The sequence below is a fragment of the Antechinus flavipes genome, chromosome 1 (genome assembly GCF_016432865.1).
Source record: "Antechinus flavipes isolate AdamAnt ecotype Samford, QLD, Australia chromosome 1, AdamAnt_v2, whole genome shotgun sequence".
NCBI classification, from domain to species: Eukaryota; Metazoa; Chordata; class Mammalia; order Dasyuromorphia; family Dasyuridae; genus Antechinus; species Antechinus flavipes.
Window position 1 is genome coordinate 94707460 of NC_067398.1, and position 26420 is coordinate 94733879.

At 34.1% G+C, this 26420-nt stretch overlaps 1 protein-coding gene across 1 annotated transcript in view; it reads right to left on the reverse strand.

Annotated features, from left to right (window-relative positions):
* Window positions 1-26420, reverse strand: part of ADAMTSL1 (ADAMTS like 1) — a 386862-nt gene that overhangs the window by 326428 nt on the left and 34014 nt on the right. The window contains exon 2 of the mRNA XM_051987060.1: window positions 19514-19641. Coding sequence (XP_051843020.1) covers window positions 19514-19641 — 128 coding nt within the window. The remainder of the gene's footprint in view (window positions 1-19513; window positions 19642-26420) is intronic.

A 26420-nucleotide genomic window follows, 5' to 3' on the forward strand; every position in this document is an offset into this window, starting at 1 on the left:
AGATATACAGCCTCTCTTCAAGGAGCTTACAGTCTAGTTGGGGAGACAAAGCCACAGGAACAGGATCAAAAAACTTAGAGATATAATGGATTTTGGGACCAGCTATTCCAAAATTCTTTATTTACAGATGAGAAAATCAGAATTCATACATCCTAAAGATCACATAGGTTACTAAGGAAATCTGCATGGATTAGAATCCTTGTTCTCTTATTTCAAATAATAAACTTCTATTTAAATAATGCTTTGAGATACATTAAGTACTGTTTTTATAACATCTCTGTAATGACAGGTAGTATGAATTATATTATTCACCATTTATAGATTATTAATATAAAGCTTAGTGATGTCAAGTCACCTTCCCAATATCATGCAAGCATCAAGTTTCAAAACTGAGGCATGAATTTAAATGTTCTTTTCTGTCAGATATATCACCTTCTGTACAGATACACAGATATCTGAAATAGTTATAGAGCAGTATAAAACCAAGAGGCATATGGTCAATAGACATAGATTTTGATGTCAGGAGTTAAGAAAAGGCAAAGTGTGGAGTACTATAAGATCCCATATGTCCTATACAGCCTTACTCTACCAATCCCTACATCTACATTCAATTTTGCAGAAGGATCTAGGTTATATGACATTTGTTGCTGTTCAATTGTTTCAGTTGTGTCTGAATTTTTGCAACCTAATTTTAGGGTTTTCTTGGCAAAGATATTGCAGTGGTTTGTAATTTCCTTTTCCAGCTCATTTTATAGATGACAAAACTGAGGCAAATAGGATTAAGTGACTTGCCCAGGGTCATACAACTAGTAAATGTCTAAAGTCAAATTTGAACTCATGAAGAATATTCTTCTTCATTCCAAGTTTAATGCTCTATGTCCTGTGGCACCACCTCACTGCATAGTAACACCTAAACTTGAGAATGAAATGTAGGCATAAGATAATAGGAAAGAACTGGAGATTTTCCTTGTAATTACTCCTCTCCCATTGCTCAAAGGCACTGTAACAGATATCTTTATGAGCAGGTTTCTCTTCAATATGTAAAGAAATTTTAGCTCCACCTTTCTGTTATTACTTCACTATAGATCATCTGGTATTGATATAATCATGGTATTTAAGAGTTAGAAGTCACTGCAGCAGTCTTCTAGTCTAAGTAACATCTCCTTTAAAAAAATCTACTTCACAAATGGCCAAAAATATTATCAGACCAGTGCTTGAAAATCATTGATTAGGAGTCCACTCCCTCTGAAAAAAAGCTATATTCTATTTTGCAAAGCTCCAGTTATTCAAAAGGTTTCTGTACCTCAAGCTTAAATTTGCCTCTTAGCAATTTCAGCCCTTTGGTGCTATTTCTGTCTTCTGGTGCCAAAAAGAATCCATCTATATCTTCCTCTAGCTAGTCCTTGAAATACTTGAAAACAGCTCTCATATCCTTTCAGCCAAGTCTTCTCTGTTTTACGTTTAATATAGCCAGTGTTTTTCAACTAATGCTCACACAGCATGGACTTGAGGCCCTTGACTCTGTAACAAGCTGATGTTATACAATTTTTTCCTTTTTTTCTTTTTTTTTACTGAGAGTTTATCATGGATTCTACATTTAGAGTCAGGAGTTCTGGGTTCAAGTTTGAGCTCTGTCATTAATTTCCTGAATGATTTTATGCAATTTAACTTAAGTTCTTTGTTTTCTCATTTGTAAAAGAAGAATTGCACTAGATTGGACCTGTCAAATATACTGCCCACAGGCTTAAACATAGCCCACAATACTCTGGAGTGCAGACAAACTAGATTTAAATATAATGGAAGAAATATTTAACAAAATAAATAAAATTCAATAAAAATAGATAATATTACATTTTATAAATAAGTCAAGATGCAGGCTTCAGGGATAATTAGATTTCTAAGTGATTTTGGCCCCACTGGACCAGATAACTATTAAGGTTGCTTTTAGCAATATCTTATCCTTTATATACATGCTAAAGGAAAGAAAAGTTTGTGCATACATGTTCACTTCCTACTATTTGCTCTTCCATATTGGTCTCATTCATTACTGCTTTCTCTGAAAGATGAGAAAGGAGAGAAAACTCTTGCTTCAGATTGATAAATCATATTTGCTAGCATTTTATAACATTGTAGTTGTCCAGGCATTTCAGTCATATCTGACTCTGTGACCTCATTTAAGGTTTTCTTGGCAGAGACACTGGAGTGGTTTATTATTTCCTTCTCCAGCTCAATTTGCAGATGAGAAAACAGTCAACAGGACTGAGTGATTTACCCAGGATCACATAATTATTAAGTGTCTGAGGCTAGATTTGAACTAAGGTTTTCTTGACTCCTGACTTGACACTCTATTCATTGCACCCCTACTACAAACCATCATAGTTGTAAATATTAACAATAAACAAAAGAGGTGTAGAAGGAAAATAAGCAAGTTTCAGGAAACTAGATTCAGTGTTTTTATCTTTCCAATGAGCAAAATGTTATACATTATAACTTAAGCTACTCTAGGAATGTCACTCAGTACAAACTCAGAGTTGAAAACTGATGTACTATTTTGGCCAGAGATGAAAATTTTTCTTCTAATCTTTCTATATGAAGCAGATGTCTATTGAAAAATGTAATCTTAGAAGATGATAGTATTTTCTCTAAAAAGCTACTGGTATAGAGAGTAGATTTCAGCCCTATGAGTCCAGGGACTTTTATAGCATGTCACGTGGGTAGAATGGGTGAAGAGGTATGTGGATCGGTATGTGTTTTCATATTCTTGCATAAAGATATACATAAATTGTTTAAGTTTTTATTGGTACTTTTTGGATCTCTATCACTTACATATCCAAGTATTTCTCTTGCACACTCCCCCTAAAGCCATCTTCTTTAATGATATCTAAACAATTTTAGAACTTGAAGGCACCTTAAAGATAATCTAGTTCAATATCTTCATTTTACAAATGAGGACATTGAAGTTCAGAAAATTTACCATAGGTAGCAGATAGCTAGATCTGCTACCAAAGTTTGGAATGTGTATTTATATTCTCAGGGTGATCTTTACTAGCATAACATCAAGTACATAGAGAATCCATGTGTTGTTCTTTAGTGTTACTTCTGTTTTCTTCTGGGTAAGGTAAAGAAGCCCCCTTCTATCTTGCACTGGCCACAGTACAAGCTTTGGATAACTATTATACATATGCAGAATTATGTGGTCAATAAAATATGAATTATGAATGCCCAAATGACATCTCAAGGTCATTAGAACATAGTAGGATACCAGATAGACAACCTGAGGGTTGAATAATGTTAAAAGACCTAGAGGAAAGCCTCTAGAATATTTGTCAGGCCATTCTGGAAGATTTATGGGAAGAAATAAATGGATGAGTCACACTTAGATGAGACAGCCTGGATATCTTGAAATTTGCACCATTGGAGGCAATCTTCATATCCACCAAATTAGAGATCCACTATAATATTGCTGCATATAGGAAATGGTAGTTAGCATGATGACTACTCATTTTTTTTTTTACATTAAAAGTATTTGAAAAACAAAATGGATTCAGTCTGTGACTGACATTCAAAAAAAATCTTCTAAGAAGAAAAATTTGCAGATAATATGAATTTTAAAGCAAATATTTTTCTTCCTGATGATGCCATTTTTGATGACATGAATGTTAGAGATGAATAAATTCATTTATTCTTCTAAATCAGACACAGTCTGTTAAGACTGTATCTTCATTGAAGTTTTGAAAATTAATTATGTTCGATGGAATTTTCTGTTTATTTCTAAGCTAGATGTAATAATAGCCAGCATTGGTAGAATATATTTTTAACATTTGCAAAGCACTTTACATCCTTTATGTTATTGAGTCCTCATATCCCACCCTGTGAGACAGATGCTATTGTTAAACTCATTTTACAATGACTTACCTAAGGTCATGGTATTAAGTATCTAAAACAAGACTTAGGTTTTGTTTAAAAGGATAAATTAAAAAGAAAAGACTAAAATCTACTTTATGCACAGAAGTCTGAAGTTCAGAAAGATGGTTTCATTATAGAGGATTTACATACTACCAGAAGTATGCTAGAAAGTCAAAAAAATGGAGTAAAAACTTAGTCAATAGATTAAGATCTGAATTATAACCCTAAAGCAAACTAATCAAGGGTAGCTAGGTGGTGCAGTAGTGTGCTGGACCGGAAGGCTCAATTTTATGAGTTCAAATTTGGCCTCAAACACTTATTAATTATGTAACCCTGGACAAGTTACTTAACTTCCTTTTCTCATCTATAAAATGAACTGGAGAAGGAAATGGCAAACCATTCCTAGAAAACAAAGATGACAGGACTGAATAACAACAAATCTAATCAAAAGTTTGAAAGAAATGGACTGAAATGATTTCTTCTATTTACCATATTCTGATACGGTGAATCCTGAATAACTCATGGTAATTTATGAAACTCTAACAGAGGAGTCATTCCATACTTGGGTTCTTTTCCTTGGGGAAACAACAATGCCCTAGACTTGACATGCTGATGCTTATCCCTCCTACACTGCTAAGACTTCAATACTGTGATTGAAGAACTTTGGTATATAGGTTCACCTTTACCAGAAATTCCTTTTTTCCATTCAGTTCAATTTCTAAATCTTTGGGTAGTAAAAAGCACTATGAGGTAGGGATGAGGAAAATATTAAGAGAGGAAGAATAACAACAAAGTTCTGTGACCTTGGCTAACCAGGAGAAAAGTTCATTAATTTAAAGGGACAACTAATGAGAGATCAAAAGGAAAGGATAAAAATTACACAAACCTAACTAAACACATGAAATAATGTATAATTTAAAACAATTATAAGTTTCTGAAGTAGAAAAACAACTAAAGAATTAACATCTTTCTTAATAGACAACAAACATGCTTCCCATTAATATATTCCAGCAAAGTGGCTTATAGGATAAACCTGACCATAAATTGGCCAGAAACATTAAGTCTTTGGCCTTAGTTGAATGCTCCTCAGAGATCAGTCCATTGAAGATATATGTCTTGGAATATTAGAATTCCTGGACTACATTTAAACTAAGCGTTAACCCAAAACTCAAAGTAAAGGAATTACAAACTTTCTGTTTCAAAATGTGCAATCTCTGTAATATATTGAGAAGACCACCTCATATGAATGCTCTAATCAGAGGTCCTCAAACTTTTTAAATAGGGAGCCAGTTCACTGTCCCTTAGATTGTTGGAGGGCCGGACTATAGTAAAAACAAAAACTTTGTTTTGTGGGCCTTTAAATAAAAAAACTTCATAACCCTGGGTGAGGGGGATAATCGTCCTCAGCTGCCGCATCTGGCCCGTGGGCTGTAGTTTGAAGACCCCTGCTAAAATGTTCGGACCCTTTCCAAATTTTGCATACCTTTTTGTTAGGTAAAAACAAACATTTCCAAGGAAAACAAAGCTGATAAAAGAGATTCCAATATCAATATTAAGTTTCTTTTTAGGGTTTACTTGATAAGTTAAAAACAATTCCGTCCATTTATTTGGGAAAGGTGGAAATGAAACTAAATAATAATTATTGTATGTATATATAGTACTTTTGGATTTTCAAAAAATTCATATTAACACCAAGATGATAATGCAGTGACTTGCCCATGGTCATAAAGCTAGTATCAGAACCAATATTTGAACTCAGATCTCATGGATTCAAGGCAAGTATTTTTTACACTACACCATCTGGCCTCCCAGAATAATACTGCAATAAAGCCACAGATTATTGCTTGTAAATATGAGAAGGACTAAAAGGAAGAAGGAAAATTCATGGTATCCCTGCTCCATTGATTCCCTCCCCAACTTCCAGGCAAGTTTATGGAATCACAGGGACCAGAAGTGAATGACTTGATCAGTAGATATGATGCTTCTCAGGATAGAGCAGCATGAGGACTTCAGAGAAAATAAAATATATTAGGAACCTATAATGCTGGTTGTATGAGTTTCTTTGACTTCATGCATTCTCTCTGTGTGTGCTCTTTTCATTCATGTTGTGTACATTCATGGAGGAGTGCATTTCAAATTCATGGGGGGATAGCTACTGATTATGTAAAGGTAATACTTTGCTACTTGTTTAAGACTAAGTGACTTTATAACTCTGAATTGTTATAGGGACATGGTTAATTCTAACTTTTTGCTATTTACTGAACTGAGCTCACAGGTGTTCTCTAGAAACCAGTGGGAATGAAGCACCTCACTCTTCACTAGGGAACTCATCAATTTCCAACTTCAAGGTGATGAGTCAGAGATGCACACTTGAATTGATTTCCTCACCCTGAGGGTTACTTACTTTAACTATGTTTTTCCTTCAATTGTAAAAAAGAATCCATGGGCATGCTGTGATATTAATATAGTCTGTATCCCCAAGCCCTCCCTAACAATTAGTCAAGATCATTCCAGTGTCCTGAGAATAATGGGTCTAAAAAAATAAAAAGGTAAGAGCAGTAAATTCTGATTGATATATTATAAGATATCATAGACAAGGTGTTGATTGCCCCCCATTTCCACCTTTGCAGTTTTTCTAACTAGTTCCCTGGAGCACAAATCTTAAAATAAAAAATAATTTGGCACTTTTCTCCATAGATCTTTTCCTCTCTTTCCCACTCCCCACCTTCAATCCCTCAACTTGTTTGGGTACACGTATATCTTAAAATAAAAGATTTTTAAGTACATTGATATCTCTTTCCTCCCTCCTTCCCTCCCTTCCTCCCTCCTGCCTTCCCTTTCTACCCTCCCTCCCTCCTTTCCTTCCTTCCTTCCTCCCTTCCTTCTTTCCTTTTCTTCCCTCCCTTCTTCCCTTTCCTTCCTTCTTTCCTTCCTTCCTCCTTCCTTCTTTCCTCCCTCCTTCCCTCCCTTCATCCTCCTGTCTTCCCTTCTTACCCTCCCTTCCTCCCTTCCTTCCTTCCTTCCTTCCTTCCTCCCTTTCCTTCCTCCCTCCCTCCCTTCTTTCCTTCCTTCCTTCCTCTCTCCCTCTCTTCCTTCCTTCCCTCCTTCCTTTTTTCTTCCTTCTCTTCTTCCTTCCTCCTCCTTTTCCTCCCTCCTTCTTTTCCTTCCTTCCTTTCTTTGTTTTCTTTTTTTTAAGAAAAACCTTTTTTTTAAGGTTATGCAATGTATACCAGATGCCAAATTTAGAACCATTTTCTTAATTCCTAGCTCAGTCTTCCTAAAACATGCATGCACCTTAATTAAGCACTAAATAATAATAATAATAATCTACATTTATACAGCATTTTAAGTTTTACAAGATTTTTTTCCTCACAATAACCTAAAGAGTCAGATAGTTCAAGTATTATCATTGCTACTTTGCAAATGAGAAACCTGAGGCAAATAGAGATCTTGGCCAAGGTCAGAAAGATTAACCTAAGGACAATTCTCAAAGGTCCTAAATCACTGGAGAAAGATCAGCTATATGCAGCAAGTATAAGGCAGAAGACAAGGTCAATATATTTTGGAAAGATTTTTGTTGCTCATTCTTGAAATGGGGTAGTTTCCACTTTACCTTCAGAAGCATCAAAAATGTGGCTAATAATAGTAATAATGAACAATTACATAATTCTTGCTATGTGCCAGACACTGTGCTAATATTACCTCATTTGATCTTCACAATAACCCTGGGAGATGGTGGCTATTATCCTTGTTTTACAGATGAGGAAACTGAGGCAAACAAGGTTAAGTGACTTGCCAAGCTAGTGAATGTCTGTTCCTCCTGACTCTAGACCAAATGCTCTATCCACTGTTATTATTTAGCTAACCAGATTTCCTCAGAGAATCAGTCCTCCAACTAAAAGGTAGGAAAAAAATAAGATTCCTATGAATAAGGATTATTACCACTAACACAAATGTTCATAGATTGGTTGGTTAAAGTCCTAAATCTGATGGGTTCAGGAGTTCAGTGTTCGTGACTCAGGCAAACAGATTTTAGCATAATGTAAGAAAAAGATTCCTAACTTATAGAGCTGCCCCGAACTGCTGTGAACTACTTTGGTAAGTAGCTAGTGCTCCCTTATTAATGATAACTTGATACTTGTCAAGGATGTTTGTAAAGGAGATTTCTACTTTATGTATAAAATTAACTAGGAGTGCTGAGGAATCCCAGTGTTTGTGAGTAAGATGTGAGGCTGATATAAAGCTAGCTAGGGCAGCTAAGTGGTACACTGTTGAGTTCAGAGTCAAGAAGACTCATCTTCATGAATTCAAATTTGGCTTCAGACATTTACTAGCTGGGTGATCCTGGACAAGTTACTTAACCCTGTCTGTCTCAGTTTTTTTATCTGTAAAACTAGCTGGAGAAGGAAATTGCAAATTACTCTGGTATCTTTGCTGAGAAAACCCCAAATGGGGTAACAAAAAGTTGTTCACAATTGAACAATATTAACAACACATCAGTTTGTTGCTCTTAAAAAGTCAGAGAAGATTTTAGATAAAAGTTGATAGGACAATTCAGGATAAGAGGGTCTTCAATTATTGAGGCAGGAGCTTAGCTACGTCTAGTACTTTGATACCAACAGGGCCAAGATATATTTAGAATGCATGTAAAATGAGATTAGGGAAAGGAGGACTTCCACTTAAAGGGTTTGGGTGACTAGTCCTAAGTGGGGTATGGTCCTTGAATTCTCTGACATGTTTGGGGATCTGACCAGTAGAAATAATAATAGCTAGTATTTATATAATTCTTTAATGTTTGAAAAATAATTTTACAAATATTATCTCATTTGATAGTCACAACAATCATGTAAGATGAATGTTATTATTATCCCCATTTTATAATTGAGGAAACTGAGGCAAATACAGGCTAAATGGCTTGCCCAGGGTCACAAGGCTAGTAAGTGTTTGAGATCAGATTTGAACTGATCCCAATTCTAACTGCGTCTTCGTTCAGCCACCCATAGAGTAATTTATCCTAATTAACATATTAAATAAATACCTTATTTCTTTACACTGTAAGGAAATGAATTTAAGAGATATAAGTTATATAAGACTTCTGCATCCAAGCTCGTTAGAATCCAGAATCATATCACAAATTTTCTAATATGTAGTCTGAGTAATCTGGGAAAAAAATGCAGTAAGGAACAAACATAAAGCTCCTATTAATTAAGGATGTTTTATAAAATCACTACTGCTTTTCCAAACCCTTAATGAAAATTTTCATGCTTAGGATTCAGCATATCTTAACACAACCTTATCATAAAGAAAAGTCATATTAAGCATTTCTATAGTGCTATTTTTTGTTGTTCAAGCCAGAATTGGGGCACAGAGAAGGGCAAACAATCCCTGGTCTAGATTAAGCTGTTGGGAAAGTGAAACTTCATTTATTTTCTTCAGGCCACAGAATGAATACAGTGGGTGCACTGAGGAATCAAGCCAACTTAGAGATGACTAGGCCAGTGCTTTTCCCAAACGTCTTGCTACCACTAATTAACCAGACTGACCCTGGTAATTAATACTTGCCTGCATTTTCACTTTTCTTTGTCTTTCTACAGATTTTTACAATGCCCACTGAACATTTACTGTTCTAGGAGGCTTAGGAGTTAAATGGGAGCCCCCACCTGTTCCCTCCAGGATTAAAACAAAACAAAAAAACAAACAAAACCCTCCTATTTTCGTACCGAATTTTCTGGCTATAAAACATCACATTAGTTATTCTCCTTCTAGCCAAACTGACTTATTTGCTGTTCCCTGAACAATGATGGTATTCTAGCTCCCTTTTCACCCTGTCTCTCTTTTGGAATGCACTGCCCTCCTCACCTCCCTGCTAATTTATAATCTTTAGCTTCCTTCAAGGTTGCTCTGAAACACTACCTCTAATAGAAAGCCTTTCTGGATCCTCCTGATTGTTAATGCTTTCTCCCTGTTCAAACAATCTAGCACTAACTTAACTATATGTCCTATATGGGTTAACATTGTCCCATATTAGGATGGAAACATCTTAAGGGGATAGATTATTTCATTATTGTCTTCCTATATTTACTGAATATTTAATGAGGAGGGGCTAGTAGGAAACTGAATTTATGATTTCAACAATGTAGGAAGTTCCTGGAAAGGAACTCCTTGTATCAATGCAGGTCAGTGCCTCCTCCGTGGCTTAAAGTCTTTGATTTTTGATAAGAAAGTAAGTGATTTTTCTCAGGATCACATATGCTTGTTGAAATGAATTGGAATTATGAACCCATGTAGATGAGCGATTAATCTCAAGGTCATAGATGCAAGTGGCATCTGTGGATGACTAATTTTCTGATTCTAAATCCACCTCTCTTTCTACTACTTTACACAATTCATTCTTTCACTACATACCAATTCTGAAGGCATAATTTAAAGACCAATACCAGTTTAAGAACTCAATGTGTCACCTGCTTTTTTCTCTTCTTGGTCACCAGAGATGAACTGAAATCCCAAGAAATGAGGAAAGCTTGGGAAAACTTGTATAACTTTCTTCTCTTTCTTAGCTCAGTGTGTATTTTATCAGCTAACATTTTCCCCATGATAAACAAAGTCACATATTCAGTTTGTTTTAATACTTTAGATCTTAAACTAATATATTTTCTCTTTTATTGCCTTTATCAGATGTTTCGAATACATCAGATGAAGATAAAAATCAACTAATAAACCAATTTCTAGCAAAATAGGAAATTTTATACAGAGGATCCTGTCTTCCCATTTTCTAGGATTGTACCCCCAAGAGAATATAGTAATGGGTTCATAAAATGGATTTGATGAAATAGCTGTCACTAACCTTATAACAGAGCCATCATCATGCAAACACTGAGATGTTTACTCTGCCCAAAGACCTTGTATGATACTCTAGTGGTCAAGACTCTCCCAGAAAACATAGACACAAGAACAGCAACAGTGCTTGGCACATAGTGGGCACTTGACAAATGCTTGTTGATCGGTTCATTGAAATTCTTTGCAAACAAAGTCAAGCAGAAAGCTGCTTATTGGTAGATCTACTTTTGGAAATAACTTTTTTTTTCTTTTAAATGGACCATATTTCTTTACTTTCCATTAAAATATTCCTCATGCCTGATTAAGTGGTGAGCTACAATTTTCAAAGGCCCCTCTTAGTCAATGGCAATTTCTTACTAACTAGAATGTTTAAATGTCCAAAGATCAGTCTAACTGTTCATCATCAGGAAACTGATCACCACTTGATGAAACTTTTTTTGGCTATAGTAAACCAGGAAGATTCTGTATTAAGGAAAACTCTAATGAGATTATGGTAGAGAAACTGCGATTAGAGAGAATATACATGAATGAAATTAAGAACTTTTTAAAGCACTGAATTACTTTTCTAATTATAAAGCAACTTCATATTAGGATATATTTTCTCACACATATATATGTGTGTACATATGTTTGTTGATTTGGATATTTCCTCTAATCATACAGACTATAATGCATCCATTTCTATTCATCCTTCTTTTTGCACATATCTTCCCATAAATTCAATTCCAGAGATTTACCCCATGTTCTGGGAGCTTCCTTCACTGTCTACTTGACATAATGGTGATACCAATGGAGCATTTAGAGTGTCCATCTGTCATCCTCTGCTATCATCACGTAGTCAACATATTTTCTATTGCTAGCATAAATTTTCCTAATGAGATCTTTTGTTATGCTTTTTCTTCAAAGTTCATTGGTTCTTCATGTGTTTCTCTAGTAACTATTTATGAAATGCATTTCCATTTCTTTGAAAACTATTATTTTCCATATCTCATTATCATAAAACATCAACAATAAAATATTGATTTTACAAAGATGGGCCTTTGATTCTGATTGAAATTTGCAAGAGATGCCATTTTGGGATTTTCTTACAGCAAAAACCTATCTCTTCTTCCTCTTTCTCCGCATGCTATTAAATTCTAAGTCTGAACCATCCAATTGTACTATCTAATAGAGAACCTGACACATAATAGATGCTTATTATATACTTGTGTATTAATTGGTTCTATCTATTTTACATCCTAAAGCACCAGATATATAGATTGTACATCCCATTGCATGTCAATAATCTAGACAAAAACTTTCTTCATCAACTTGATCTTTCCTGCATGGATGGTCAAACCAAATCTTTTTGAGTGGTGATAGAACCTCCTTTCAGGATTCTGCAATGTTCTAGAATTTCAATATGACTTAAAATACAATGGTTAGAACAAGGGGGTCTGAAACTTAAGATATGAAACTATTATGAAATTAGATAATAACATATTATGAAAAGATATGAAATTATTATGGGAGACCAAAGGCATTTGCAGAGCTACTGTGTTATTCAGTGAATTATGAATGAATTTCCTTGTACAGGAATTCCACTCTTGACTGTATAAAGCTTGAAGGCAGGAACCATGTTACACTTATTTGTTGCCTACTATTTGGTCTAGCACAGTACTCTACATACCACAGGTGCTCAATAAACAAGCCTAGTTAATAATGCATTTTGATAGGTTAGAAACTGGTTGAATGGTCACATCCAATGAAGGATTTTTAAAAGAGTCTACTGTGTCAATTATCAGCAAGCATTAATTGAGTGCCTACTATGTGTCAGATATTGAGAATGGAAGATTTCACATTTGAAAAAAATGCTTGATATTAATAGTTAATCTTGTTCTAATTCCCTTTGAAAAAATGAATTAATTTGCAATGCTAGTTAATGTTTTTACTGAGCTTTTTTTTTTAACAAAGAGATTTACTTTTATAAAGAAATGTTATTTTTGGAAAAAGCATATTGAACTCTATTTTATTTTTAGCTATGAATATGAGAAGTATAACTATGGAGCACATGCCCATAACCATTACCTAATGTAATGTTGTATAATAGTTTAACCATTTTCTCTTCAATTAAATTCATCTCAGGTTTAGAAATTTACAAAAATATAAAATGTCTCTAACTTCAAAATTGGAATTGCCCCAATTCATCTTTATCATCTGGTGGTTTCTCTAAGGGATAACATATCTGGATGTCATTTGTTGAAAGATGTCTTATAAATGCATGGATGAGAAGCAGAAATGGGGGCTGTGTAGTGGGATGGGTGTAGGATGTCTACACGTTATAAATTTGCCATAGGAATATGCTGTGATTTGATAATGCTGAGTTGAAGACTAAGAAAATATAAAACCACAAAAGATTCACATACAATATTATTATCTGGTTTTGAAATGTCAAATATAAAATGCTAAAGTTATTGTAATGAAGGAATGGATTGAATAGTGCAGGACTTGTTAATGATCTATTTTTTGGGAGGGGATGCTAAAGTTATCACTGTTTGATAATCCCATTTTTACCATTAGTCTAGACACTGGTGTAATATATGAATACCCATCACACTTACATATATTTTATATCACGGATCAAACTTTGTTGTTGTTGTTTTCCAGTTGTGCCTGATTCTTTAACCTCATTTGCAATTTTCTTGGCAAAGATATTAGAATTTTGCCACTTCCTTTTCTAATTCATTTATTTTATAGATAAGGAACTTAGGCTAACAGAATCAAGTGACTTGCTAGGGTCTAGTATTTGAGATAAGTATTTGAGGACAGATTTGAACTCATGAAGAAAAGTATTTTTTACTCCAGGCATGGCACTCTATTTACTGTGTCACTTAATTGCCATAGAGCAAACTAGGGTATATTAAAAAAAAAACACCAAACCCCTCCCCCCCCCAAAAAAAACTTGCTTATTTGTGCTGTCTCATGAAACAAAATGCAGAAATATGATTATCTACAATGTAAGCATGTAGATGTAAATTTATATTTTATATAGAGAGATTAGATAATTTTGAAAATGTTATAACATGCAAAATTTTAATTGAATTCTAATTCTATCAAAATAAGATTCCTTTACTAATATCCTCCTTGATTTTTCATCACAGGAGAGGTAATCTTAGATACTTAAACACTTCTTAATAGTGTATGATCAAGAGTTCTTAATTAATGTGTGTATGTATATGTGATGGACCTGTTTTCAGAATAATGTTTAAGTATCTAAGACTAAACCCCTGAAAAGTATACCCACATTGATGAAATCATATAAATAAAATAAATTTACTAATTTATTAAATATACATTTACTAAAGTAAATAGGATAATGATTTTATTTATTCAATGTAGCCTTTAAAGTGATTGGTGGTATAATAGATAAAGTATTTGGAAAAGAGTCTAGAAGCTTTAAGTTCAAATGTGGCCTCAGACATTTACTAGCTAGATGACCCTGGGCAAGTCACCTTGTCTTAATTTCCTTAATTGTAAAATGGGGATAATAACCTACCTTTCAGGATTATTGTGATAATATCTATGAAACAGTTCACATAGAAGATGTTGAAAAATGATTTTTTTCCTTCCTTTATTCACTGAGGAATGGTAAAGGGATTTTCATATGCTTTCAGCAATAAAAGGATAAGTTTTCTATTGCTCCTTAATTATCTGTGGCTGGCAGGCTTACTTAGTTAGAGAGCACTGTGCTAATGAGGTCAAACTTGTGGGCCCTATTCCCTTAAGGGCTGTTGAGCTTTACTCTGACTCTACTTTTATCCCAGGCCAGCTGTCTTACCATATAGGCCATTGATCTCCAGGGGGTCAGATAATGAGATAGATTCAGCATAAATGAAACTCCTATTGACAAGCAGTTGTCAATGTCATCTTTATAGAGAGAAGACATATTTTAACAATCTAGAAACCAGAGTATTTCCCAAAAACTGTATTTATACAGCATGGATAGTCTTCTATAGATAAAAAAGCTTGACATTTCATTTTGATTACATAATACATTTTAACTTAACTACAGTCTGTGGATGACAAATATAGGCTTTCCAGAGAAAGAAATACACAAGTTAATTATTATTCTGATTTTTGTAAGATTTGGAAATGTCATATGTCAAAACATTTTTCTCACCTCCGCTCCCCGAAAATGTTGAAGTGACAGGGCAGTATCTTTTCTCCATTTTGTATTAAATTTCCCATCTAGCAAGTTACTAAAAGCACTTGCTTTAATTTTGTGGGAACTAAAGTGGAATATATTTTTTATAAATATATTATTATTGGAACTTTTATTCCTTTATTATCATCAGAGAACAAAATTATTTAAGAAGAGAATTTCATGTTAGAACTTATAGCTAAAATTCAACACCCTTACTTAACCAATAAGGGAAAAGCTATCTGGAGAGGTCAAGATTCACATTCAAAATGGTAGTTAGGTAAGGAGCAAAGCCAGAATTTGGACTGAGGGCCTCTGACTCTAATTAAAGTGTTCTCCTCACTTAATGACTCTTATAAGAACATTTTCATGAAAGTGTGAAACGTTCTTAATTTACTTATAAAGGTCTATGTTGGCTTAAGGTAGGTACCTACTTCACCAGTGCAGGACATAACCTCTCTCATCTTTATTTCCATGTGTCTTCCATATGGGAGCTAACCAATGTAAAGCTCTTCTTTTAAATTTGGATGCTAATATGGGAGCCGATTCAGTACTTGAGCTACTCATATATTATCCTGTAGTGTTATTTTATGATCAGTATGACCCCTTTTAAGAGTCACACTTATCTTTAGTATCTTTCATGAGACTTCTCTTTTACAAGTCATCCTAGATAATAGATTATAATCTATTTAGATTTCCATTGTAATTAGAGTCACCGGAAATTTTGATCCTCCTAAGTGTGAATCTTACTGAGATGCCTTAAGTTCTTGAAATTTATAGTAGTGGAATATTAGTTCTAGTAGGTTCTGCTATGTTACAAAGGTTCAAATACTATACATGAACTGGCAATAGATTGTCTCCTCTTTGAGGTACAAATTAGTGAATTACAAAAAGTCTCATCATCATAGGGTGATGATTTTCTTTTGGCTATGGCCACAATTTGCTAAGTGATCAGAATGCCACTATGAGTTACCAATAGCAGAAATATTTGGTTCTTGGCTGAGCAAGAAGATTTTATTTGAGGTTTTCATTTATTCTTAAATTCCCTCTCAATTTCTCATCTCAAGTGACAGTCTCTACCAACAATAACATTCGTGTCATTGAAAGTGTTCTTCAGGGACCAGATGGGAATTCATGCATTTCTTATTAGTTTCATGAAACATATTTTGGCTTTTCTTCACAGATCATTTATGAATGTCAATCTAAAGATACCAGGCAACAAAACTATTGAGATTTTTCATATTGGGCTTTTCAGTGTGATACCATCAATGAGCCTTTTAGTGTTATCACCAGGCACAATCAAGTATTATAGATGTAGGAAATTGGATACCTCAAAGGAAGCAAATAAATGAATCATGGAGTCAACATCTATCTCTCCTTTAAATCCAGCAGTACCTCCCCAGAAAATGGTCATCTGATTATTGCTTGAAAACCTCTAATTTTAAAGAAATCACCACATCTCCAGGGAGCTCATTCTATTTTTTGGATAGTTCTAATTATTAGGAACTTTATCTATATGTATTTCTCTACAACTTCTACTCATTTCTTTATGAGATTGAGAATAAAAGGCATAATTTTTCCTATTTGTGACAACCCTTTAAATACCTGAAGACAAATATTATGTCTCAGTGCAAGTTAGATGCCTAGTAAATTTTCATTGAACTAAACTGTTGAAAAGTTCCTTCTTTAAGTTTTACTTATTCAGAATGGACATTAATATTTCCTTGAATTAGTTCTCCTATGAAATAATTTCTAGTTTCTTTATCTTTTAGGTAGTCTTTCTTTAAAGACATTTCAGTAAATAAATATAATTTCTTAGATGTACATGGTGATCAGAAAGAGACACAATATGTGTCTCTTGGAAAGTGTTCAAATCATGACAAATTTAAATCTAGGATAATTAGAGAAGATTTTATTTGTTATATTTATTTTTTATTATGCATATCAATTAAAACCATTCCTGAACTAATTTTAAGTAACACTTTTCATTATTAAATGATATCATTTATTGAAAAATAATATTTTTAGCAATTCTGATTTTATGGTTTGGGAGTGTCTATAGAAATAGATCACACAATTGAAAAAGTATGGTAATCATTATTGTAAGAAAATTTTTTTCTATCATTAAATCCTAGGGCTTGTTTCTACTAGTCCTTGATATTAATTCTTCATTTCTCATCTGCATTCTGACTAAAGGCCAAATATTCAGACTTTCTAAATATAGATTAAAGTCAAGATTACCATTCATTGATCAATAGTCTGGTAATACAAAATCTGTAACTGGTAATGACATTTAAAAAAATACTTCTATCTTTCCTTGATCAACTTAATGTAGGAGCACATTTTTTGTTTTCTTCTCTCCCCCTTTCCTCTTTTCTTCTCTCCTCTCCTTTCCTCTTTTCTCCTCTCCTTCCCTTTTCCTTCTCTTTTTTATTTCTCTCTCTTCTTCTCCCTGTCTTTCATTCTCTTTCTTTTTCTGAAAATCTGGTAATCTTTGAAGATATATATTAACATACAATACTATTCATGCATTATTATTACTATTGCTGTTATAATCATTAAAAGGATTATACTGACAAACAATGGTAATAAAAGCTTGAATTGATATGATATTTTGAAGTTTATAAAATGTTTCTCAAACATTATCTCTTGGGGATCTCAAATCTACTCTGTGAAGAGGGTAATTGCTATGGGCAGTATTATCCTTATTTTATTGATGAGACAATTGATCCTCAGAGGAAGTCAGGGTCTTGCCTGGGGCCTCACAGCTGGTCATTGTCAAAAGCATCAAAAAAGGACAAATCTCTCTCCACCCTTACACAAACACATACATACACACACACACAAACTCTAATTCTAGAACTCCATCTATTAAATCATGTTACATCTCAATCCACAGTAGACTAAAATATTATCAATGATGATTCTATTATAAATTAGAAATTCATCTTTAAGGATTAATATAAAAACAAATTGCTGCATTTCTTTGCCTGCTGAGAACAATCCTGCCAACCAACCACTGCCTTAAACAATTTAAGCTTCTGTAATATGAATAGGTATCCTCTATTTTGGTGGTTTCATGCCTCAGTATATGATCTTAGTGAGTTGCTGCAGCAGCCAACAGTGTTAATTAGCAAGTGGTTACTCCTCTGATGATAAGGTTCTCCAAACTTAGTTTGGCTGGTACTTGAAAGACATAATCATAGTGTATAACTGAGTTTTTGTTCCAAGTTTTGCTAACTTGGAGCTTCTGGATCTTAACAATTAGTCCTGATTTTTCATTGCAAATTTATGACAAATGTTGTATGTATATGTATGTGTGTATGAGTGTATGTGTGATTTAGAAAAATATTTTTTTCCCTTCCCCTCTGAGAATTGCTTTCATCCACTCTGCATACAGTGTCTCAAAAATGTTTAAACTTACTTTAATTAAAGCTTGAAACTACATTAAGACTTTTGGTGTCTATGAATGTCACATTTGAAACAGAAAGCCACACACAGAGAATTAAAGTAAATTTCTAGAAGAAAATCTGTTTTGCTTCAGCTAAAGTAATAAAATTCAGGGATAGAAATCATGATCTTAGATAAAATAAAAGTAAAATTAGCCCTAATTAAAAGAGATAATTGGGCAGCTAAGTTGCACAGTGAATAGAGCAAAATGGCCTCGAGTCAGGAATACTCATCTGGCCTTAAACATTTAATAGCTGTGTTGTTTGCCTCAATTTCTCATCTATAAAATGATTTGAGAAGAAAATAGCACACCACTCCAGTATCTTTGCCAAGAAAGCCCCAAATAGTGTCACAAAGAGTCAGACATAACTGAAAAATGACTAACAGCAAGAAAAAGAGATAATCAAGGAAACTACATTTTGCTAAAAGATGTTACAATGAAGTAATATAAAAAATTAATGGCACATTTCTCTGATGTAGGTCTTATTTCTCAAATATATAAGTAATTGAGTTGAAGGTATAAAAATAATAGTCATTTTTCCAAATGATAAATGGTCAGGTTATATGAACTGGCTATTTGCAGAAGAAAAAATCAAAGCTCTTTATAGTCATATAAAAATACTCTAAATTGGGGCAGCTAGTTGGTATAGTAGATAGAAATACCAGCCCTCCTTCTGAGGTCAAATCTGGCCTCAGACACAACACGTTCTGACTGTGTGACCCTAGGAAAGTCACTTAGCCCCAATTGCCTCAGCAAAAAAATACTCTAAATTGCTTAAATTAGAGAAATTCAAGTTAAAATATTTCTGAAGTACCATTTGAGACCCATCAGAAATGACAAATGTTGGAAGGTATATAGGAAAACAGATCTATTAATGAACTGTTTGTAGAGTTGTAAATTGGTCCAATCATTATGAAGAACAATTTGGAACTATATCCAAAGGTCTATAAAACTGTGAATACCCTTTGACTCAGCAATACCATTGCTAGGCCCATATCCTACAGAGATCAAAGAAAAAGGAAAAGCACCTATATGTACAAAAAATTATAGTAGCCATTTCAAAATGTGTACCAAACTCAGTGATCATTTGTATGTTTGTTTTCTCCAAAGCCCCAAAGAAAATTTGATGCTATACTTACTTGCTGCTAAGGCAGCGTCTCAATGAATATGAGGCTCCTCCTCCACAGGTTCTGGAACACTCACTCCATGGACCCCAAGCATCCCACAGTGTATCCCGGTCTTCCTCAGATCGAGCTGTCCTGGAACTCTGAAAGAAACATAACATTTTCAATGGTGTATATCTTTTAACACCTGTCAAAGAACTCTCAACTATTAAGTAACCTCAAACCCATCCTAAAACATAATTTATTAATGGGGTTTAGAATTTGGAGGTACTTTTTCAGCATATAGAACATTGTACCAGGTAATACAAGTACTGTAATCACTTGAGGATTAGAAAATATCACTGGTTATATAAGCCTATACATAAGTTGCTAGTGTCTGGGTTTATGAATAAAATTGAACACGCATATAAAATCTCTAAGTGTTACATAAAGCTATCATTATCACTCTGTTTTTCATATAACTAAAAATTCCTGAGGTGAATGTATTTACATAGATCTACAACCTCCTTTGAAAGTAGAGTCCCTGTGCTTTCACTCAAATGGTCTTAAGATCCTGGGCAAATAATTGAAACTTTCTGGGCCACAATGTCCTCACTTATAAAATGGAGTCAATGTCAACTATCTCAAAGGGCTTTGCAAGAAAAGCACTAATTACTCTAGAAACAGGACTTATAATCACTGGTTAAAAATAAGATATAAGTGGTAAATTTTCTTATTTAGATGCAAAACTATAGACTTATCAAACAAAGCAATTAAGATCTTGATGCAATTCAGGGAGAAAACTCATTTTTTCAGGCATAGTAATAACTCATATTTTAAAATTACTTTAAGATGTACAAAACATTTTCTTTATCATTCTTCAGAAAAGAGAATTTTAGATAGAAGGTAGTGTGGGTAGGGAAAAAGAATAGAAGGATTCTAGACCCATGATTTTATCACTGACAAGAACTTTCAATATAGAAACTCCCCTCAATGGATATACAATATTAATTTCTTTGTAATTTACATTTTTATAGAGTTCTCTGAAGTCCCGGAGAAGTCAACTTACATGTCCTTTGTTGCACAACTGGTTTGTCCTCTGAGTCATGTCCGCATGATACTTGTATTCATGATTTCCTCACTCTAATATATCATTATTCCATCACTATTTTATGGATGAGGAAACTGAGTCCCAGAAAGTTAAATGTTGCAGGACAGAAATCCAATTCAACTATTTAAAGCTGAAAGGAACATTAAATGACATTGAATCCAACCCCCACTTATTTTTACAGATGAGGACAATCAGACTCAGAAAGGTACAATGACTTGTCCAACATAACCTAACTAGTCAGTGCATGAAGTGGGATTCAAATTTAGGTTTTTCTTGACTCCCAGTCCAGTTCTTTATGCATTAAACCCCACAGTTGTCTCAAAACTATCACTGCCATTTTCTGTTTTATTAAGGGACCTACTGAGCTTTTCTGGGATGGAACTTTCCAAATATACACAATGTCAAATTTGTCTGAGGATGTAACCAAACTGTAATTTTCAGCTTCTATAAAATATGAAATAGTATAGGTAACAGAATCACATCTGCCACACACAAAAACCCTTCCTTCCAGAAGAAAATATTTAGTGAGCCTTGATGCCTGTTTTATAGGCTTGACAAAATCAATCTCTAATCACAGCAATATGGAGCACTGTTTTTCCAGGGCTCAATTAAATAGGAGGGTGGGGAAAGAGCAGTTAAACAACTAGACTGATAGCTCTTTGCCATAGGAGTGCATAATCCCAAATATTCCCTTTACATGTTTACTACATAAATGCCCCATATTTAAAGTCCATTGAGGATCACAATACTGTATATCACTCTCTAACCTGCCTTCTGACAAATTTAGGTCCAATGGAGTGTTTTTCTGCGTCTGATTGGCAGAAAGATCAAGCAATTTTGAAAGTGATGTTTGAGCCACTTATTGCATATGTAATAAATATAAATTTACTAAATGCAATTTCCCTTATTTTGTTCAAATAAAATACAACTGAAATTTGAATCAGTCTCTATAATTGCTAGGATAAATGAAGTGATTAAAGTGAGTAAGATTGGTGATTATAAGCCATGACTATATCCAGTCCCTACAGCTGCAAAAAATCAAATATGCAACATTCACAGCTGTACTCCATCCCCAGATGCAATCTTATTAGCATTTACATGTGAGATAAGAGGCCCAGAAAGCCAGTTTATTAAGGTTATTCCAGCTGGCTGCTCTCTGGGTAAGATTTTTGAAAAATGAAAATATGTGACTGTGATTGTGTTTTTGTAAAGAAACAAATGGTTTCAAACTCCACGTTGACCTTTTCCCCTTCTCTCCTGGTCACATGATTTATTTGAGAAATTGCTAATAAGGGGTCCAAGGTGTTGCTTTGCTGATTAACCAGCCTTACTTCATCACTAGTGCCAAAAGCAGCACAATGAGGCAGGCCCACTGAGGGCCCTCATCCCTGTGAACTCCCCTGCACACCCATCCAGCAGAGAGGCATGTGCCTGCTATTTGCATTCCAAGATTTGTTATAAGACATATATTCCCAGAAAGCATGTGGTCTCAAACTGGAACAAACTCCAAGTTTTCTTTTAACAAGTGGAATAAACATAATTCATTTCAACTGAATCCATGTTTAATGTTAAGGAAAGTAAAGTGATTTTCCTCTTCTTTAACTCTGCCAGGACTCAGCATCTACAACCAAGAATGACATTCTAGCAATGCCTTTAAGGCCATTTAAAATCTCCTAGCATTTGTTTATTGCCTTTTTAAAGAGGGCCCTCAGTATAAGCACATAACATGCCTAATCCAGTTAGGACTTGTTTATTACTTTAAAACTTGAGCATGTGAACACCTATTTACTTGATAATAAATTAACAAAAAGTGGGATCTCCTGTTTTCACCTAGTGAGTGAAACTAAGGTGAATTAAATTAGGGGTGAATTAGAGGCCACTTTTGAAAAGCAATGGCCAATACTTACAATGCCTAACACCCTCACTCCCCTTGGCTGCCCTCCCATATATAGCTTTCTTCTCCATGTATTAATCTGAATGCCTTGGAACCAAGGTCAACAATGCCATAAAAAGATAGTGATCAAGAGATTATCCCTGGCTCTATTGTTGGAAATTTCAGCAAAAGTGCAGGTAAGATGATGGTCTTTGGCTATTAACATCTACCTATTAAAAAAAAAAAACTTCAAACAGATACAAATCTGAATTTATTTAATTTTGGCTGATGCTTCATCAGATGATGATATCAAAAAAGAGGCAAAACTAAATATAAACCCTAGATCAGAAAAGCTCAATACCATTCAAGGTTTGTTTCATTGTATTTTTTTCATTATGAAGATATTGTTATAGGATTATGCTACTCATTTTTGATTCATACATTTTTGGAACCCATTTTAGAGGGGATGGGGTTACCCATGGTTCAAGGAAATTCAATTGAATAAACATTTAGTAAATGCCTCTTATATTCTCTTTCTAGACTTTATACTAAGTGCTAGGCATATAAAGAAATAGATAAAACCTTACATTCTCACAGAGAGAGAGAGGGTGGAGAGGTTTCTAATTTGGAACCTAATTTTCCTGAAAGTAAGATCACTAGAGTTGTTCCAGGCAGTTCAACATAAATCAACCTGTAAAGCTTTCTAGATCTATGGAACAGTCAAACTTTCCTGTGGAATACCTTTAACAAGTACTTTCTGTCCTAGTTCCCCCTTTATAAAAGTATTGAGAACCTGTCAAAAGTATCTTTCCTCACCCTCAATCCACTATGATTCTCTCAGCATTGGCAAATGCCAGTTGCCTAAAATGTAGTCGTTAGCTTTGATTCATTTTCTCTCCCATAGATAGAAAGAACTTCCTTCACTCTAGCAGTGTTAGGGTGGTTTCCTTTACTTGCCATTACTGGTTTATCTAAATGTAGCTTTAATCCTACAGTTTAGTTCTACATTCTCAGGGCCAAATTCAGAAACAAAATCTCAGGTGAACAGCTCCAGGCCTGACAGTTACAAGTACTTAAAGCCTTTTGAGTAATTGCATGAAGCAATATTTTCCCTGTTCCTCTTTGCCCAATATACACTTAACCTTAGATTGACTTCACGTATACAGATCTCTTAGTACAGAAATCTTGTTCATTAGAGCTTGAATAGATTATGAAGCCCACTTGCAAGATACTGTAAAAAAGAAGGAAGATTAAAGAACAAGAAAGCAGAGAATTATGTGCCTATAAATGCGTGATAAGGAGCACATAGGGAAAAAATTATTTATAATAGGTATATGTTTATGTATGTATGTGTATATGTTAATGTTCCAATATTGAAACATAAAAATCTGGAATGGGATGGTGAACAGGTAGTGTTATGGGGAGAGGTTTAGCTATAGAGTCAGGACACCTGGATTTTTGATCAAGAGCTGGAAAAATTGCATTTTACAGATTAAACTTGTAATCCAAGATCATTCACCTATTATATAGGCTGTGTGACCCATCCATAAAATGGGGCTAGCTCTTCTTGTCCTGAATATCACGCAGGGTTATCAGCTAAGTGTTGTGTAAACCTCAAAAACATAAATTATTATCAATAAAGCAATAAAATTAGATTGTATAGAACTAGAGCTTTTTCTAGAACACCAAAGTAAGAAGTATTTGGCTAATAAGATTTTGTAAATTTAGATCTGTTTAATAAGCATTTGCTTAGAGAATTGAATGAATTTACTTTTTTTGTGTTTGTGTTTTACAGTTATGGATTGTTTCTACGTCTCTGTCTATCACAGAATATTGGTCCCTGAAGAAGTGAAATGGAAAAAATGGAAGTGAAATAGAAGATTACATCAGGCCTCTGGGAGAATAATTAGTGAGATAACTAGGGAGAGATACAAAAACTTCAAAGATCTGTACTATGGTCAATCAATTAAATAATCAATTAATTAGTCAAAGCAATTATTAAGGACTTTGTACAAGTTGGCCTGGGGTAAGCCAGAGCAATACAAAGTAAAAACAAAAGCAGTCATTGACCTCAAAGGAGCTTACATTCTACTGAAGGGGTGAAGAGGACATTCAAGATGAATATTAAGTAGATGGAAGGTAGCAAATATCCTACTGTAAGATTAGGCCTGCAACATCTGAGTCTGTTTTACAGATACAACATTTATTAATTTTTTAACACATTTGGAATTTCATGGGATAGTACAAAATGAATGTTATATACATTTAAATAAAAGCAGCTTTAACAAAAGAGAAACTCTACTTATGAAGAGAGAACATTTTTCATGTGCATGTTTATTTTGTATATGTATTGGGAAGTAAGATGCTTAAAAAGCTAGATAGATAAAGTATGTGAATCTTTAAGAATGGGCATAGTTAAGAGCAAACTGTAATTATAGTTCTTGACTGATATTTGATTTAAAAAAATTGGGGGGGGTAAAGCTACATTTCAAACCCAATTTTAGAATCATTATTTTAAAAATACAATCTCTGGTCCACGATAGCTTTGCCATGCACAGCAAATGTGGGAAAACTATAAATACATACTCTTTGGATTTTAATAGTAATTTCCTTAACAAAATGGCATCTGCATTCAGAAAGAGAACTATAGAGACTGAATATAGATTTAAGAATAGTAATTTCACCTTTTTTTCTCTTTCTTTCTAGTAATTTTTCCCTTTTGGGTCTGATTTTTCTTGTACAACATGAAAAATATAGAAATATGTTTTAAAAGATTATACATGAATAACCTATATCAGATTACTATATTGAGCAGGGGATAGGAAAGGAAGGAAAGGAGAAAAAAATTTTAGAACATAAATGAATGCTGAAAATTATCTTTGCATGTATTTGGAAAAATAAAATACTATTGAGAAAAATAGTTTTGTTTTTTTCAACAACTATCTGATTATGGCCAAGTAGTCCATAACTACCTATTGATTTTCCTTCATCCTTCATCCCTATCTCACATGAAAAGTTTGCTCTTCTTTTTGCCAAGACAAACTCCTTTATTCCTATGATCCCACCACTGCCATCACTACTATCACAGCATGATCACCACTATCATCATCATCATCATCACCATTATCATCATTATAAACAACAACAACAAGCATTTGTTAAGCACTTACTGTTTACCAGCCACTGCATTAAACAGTGAGAATACAAAGGAAAGCTGAAACACATTCCCTACCCTCAAGGAGTTTAACCTAGTAATGAGAGAAATAACATGTAAATAATTGTGAATGGATGATATACATAGTCTAATTTCAGAGGGAAGGCACTTAGGGATGGTAAGGGGGTGTATCAGGGAATACTGGGAAAAGTTTTGTGGAGAAGATGGGATTTGAGCTGAGTCTTGGCTGGAGAAGGAAGCCAGGAAGGTAAGAGGCAGAAATCAGAAGAACACAAGGCATGGGAGATTATCCAGCAAAAAGCTACCCAGTTTATAGATAAAGTATATTAAAGAGACAACATGAAGACAATATTGCTTGTTGGAAGAATGCCTGTAGAACAGTAAAGTGTGAGAAGACTGGAAAAATAAGAAGATAAGTTGTTGAGAAGGACTAAAGATTAAACAGCATCTGCTCCATCAAATTTCCCTCTCATCATCATATTCTCTCACTAATCTTGAATCTGTCTACTAACATCTATCTATTATCTATCTACCAATTTATCTACAAACCTTAAAAATAGTTTTAATACATCAGCTAACTACTGTTCTATTTCTCTATCCTCTTCTCTTGGACTAAAGTTGAGAAAGTTGTCTACAATTACTGCCTCCATTGCTTCTCTCTCTTTTAACCATTCTGTAGTCTGGCATCCAACTCAACTGTAACTGCTTTCTCTCAAGTTACTAATAATCAATTAATTGTATAATCCAATGGCCTTTTCTTTATCTTCATCCTCCTGACATATAA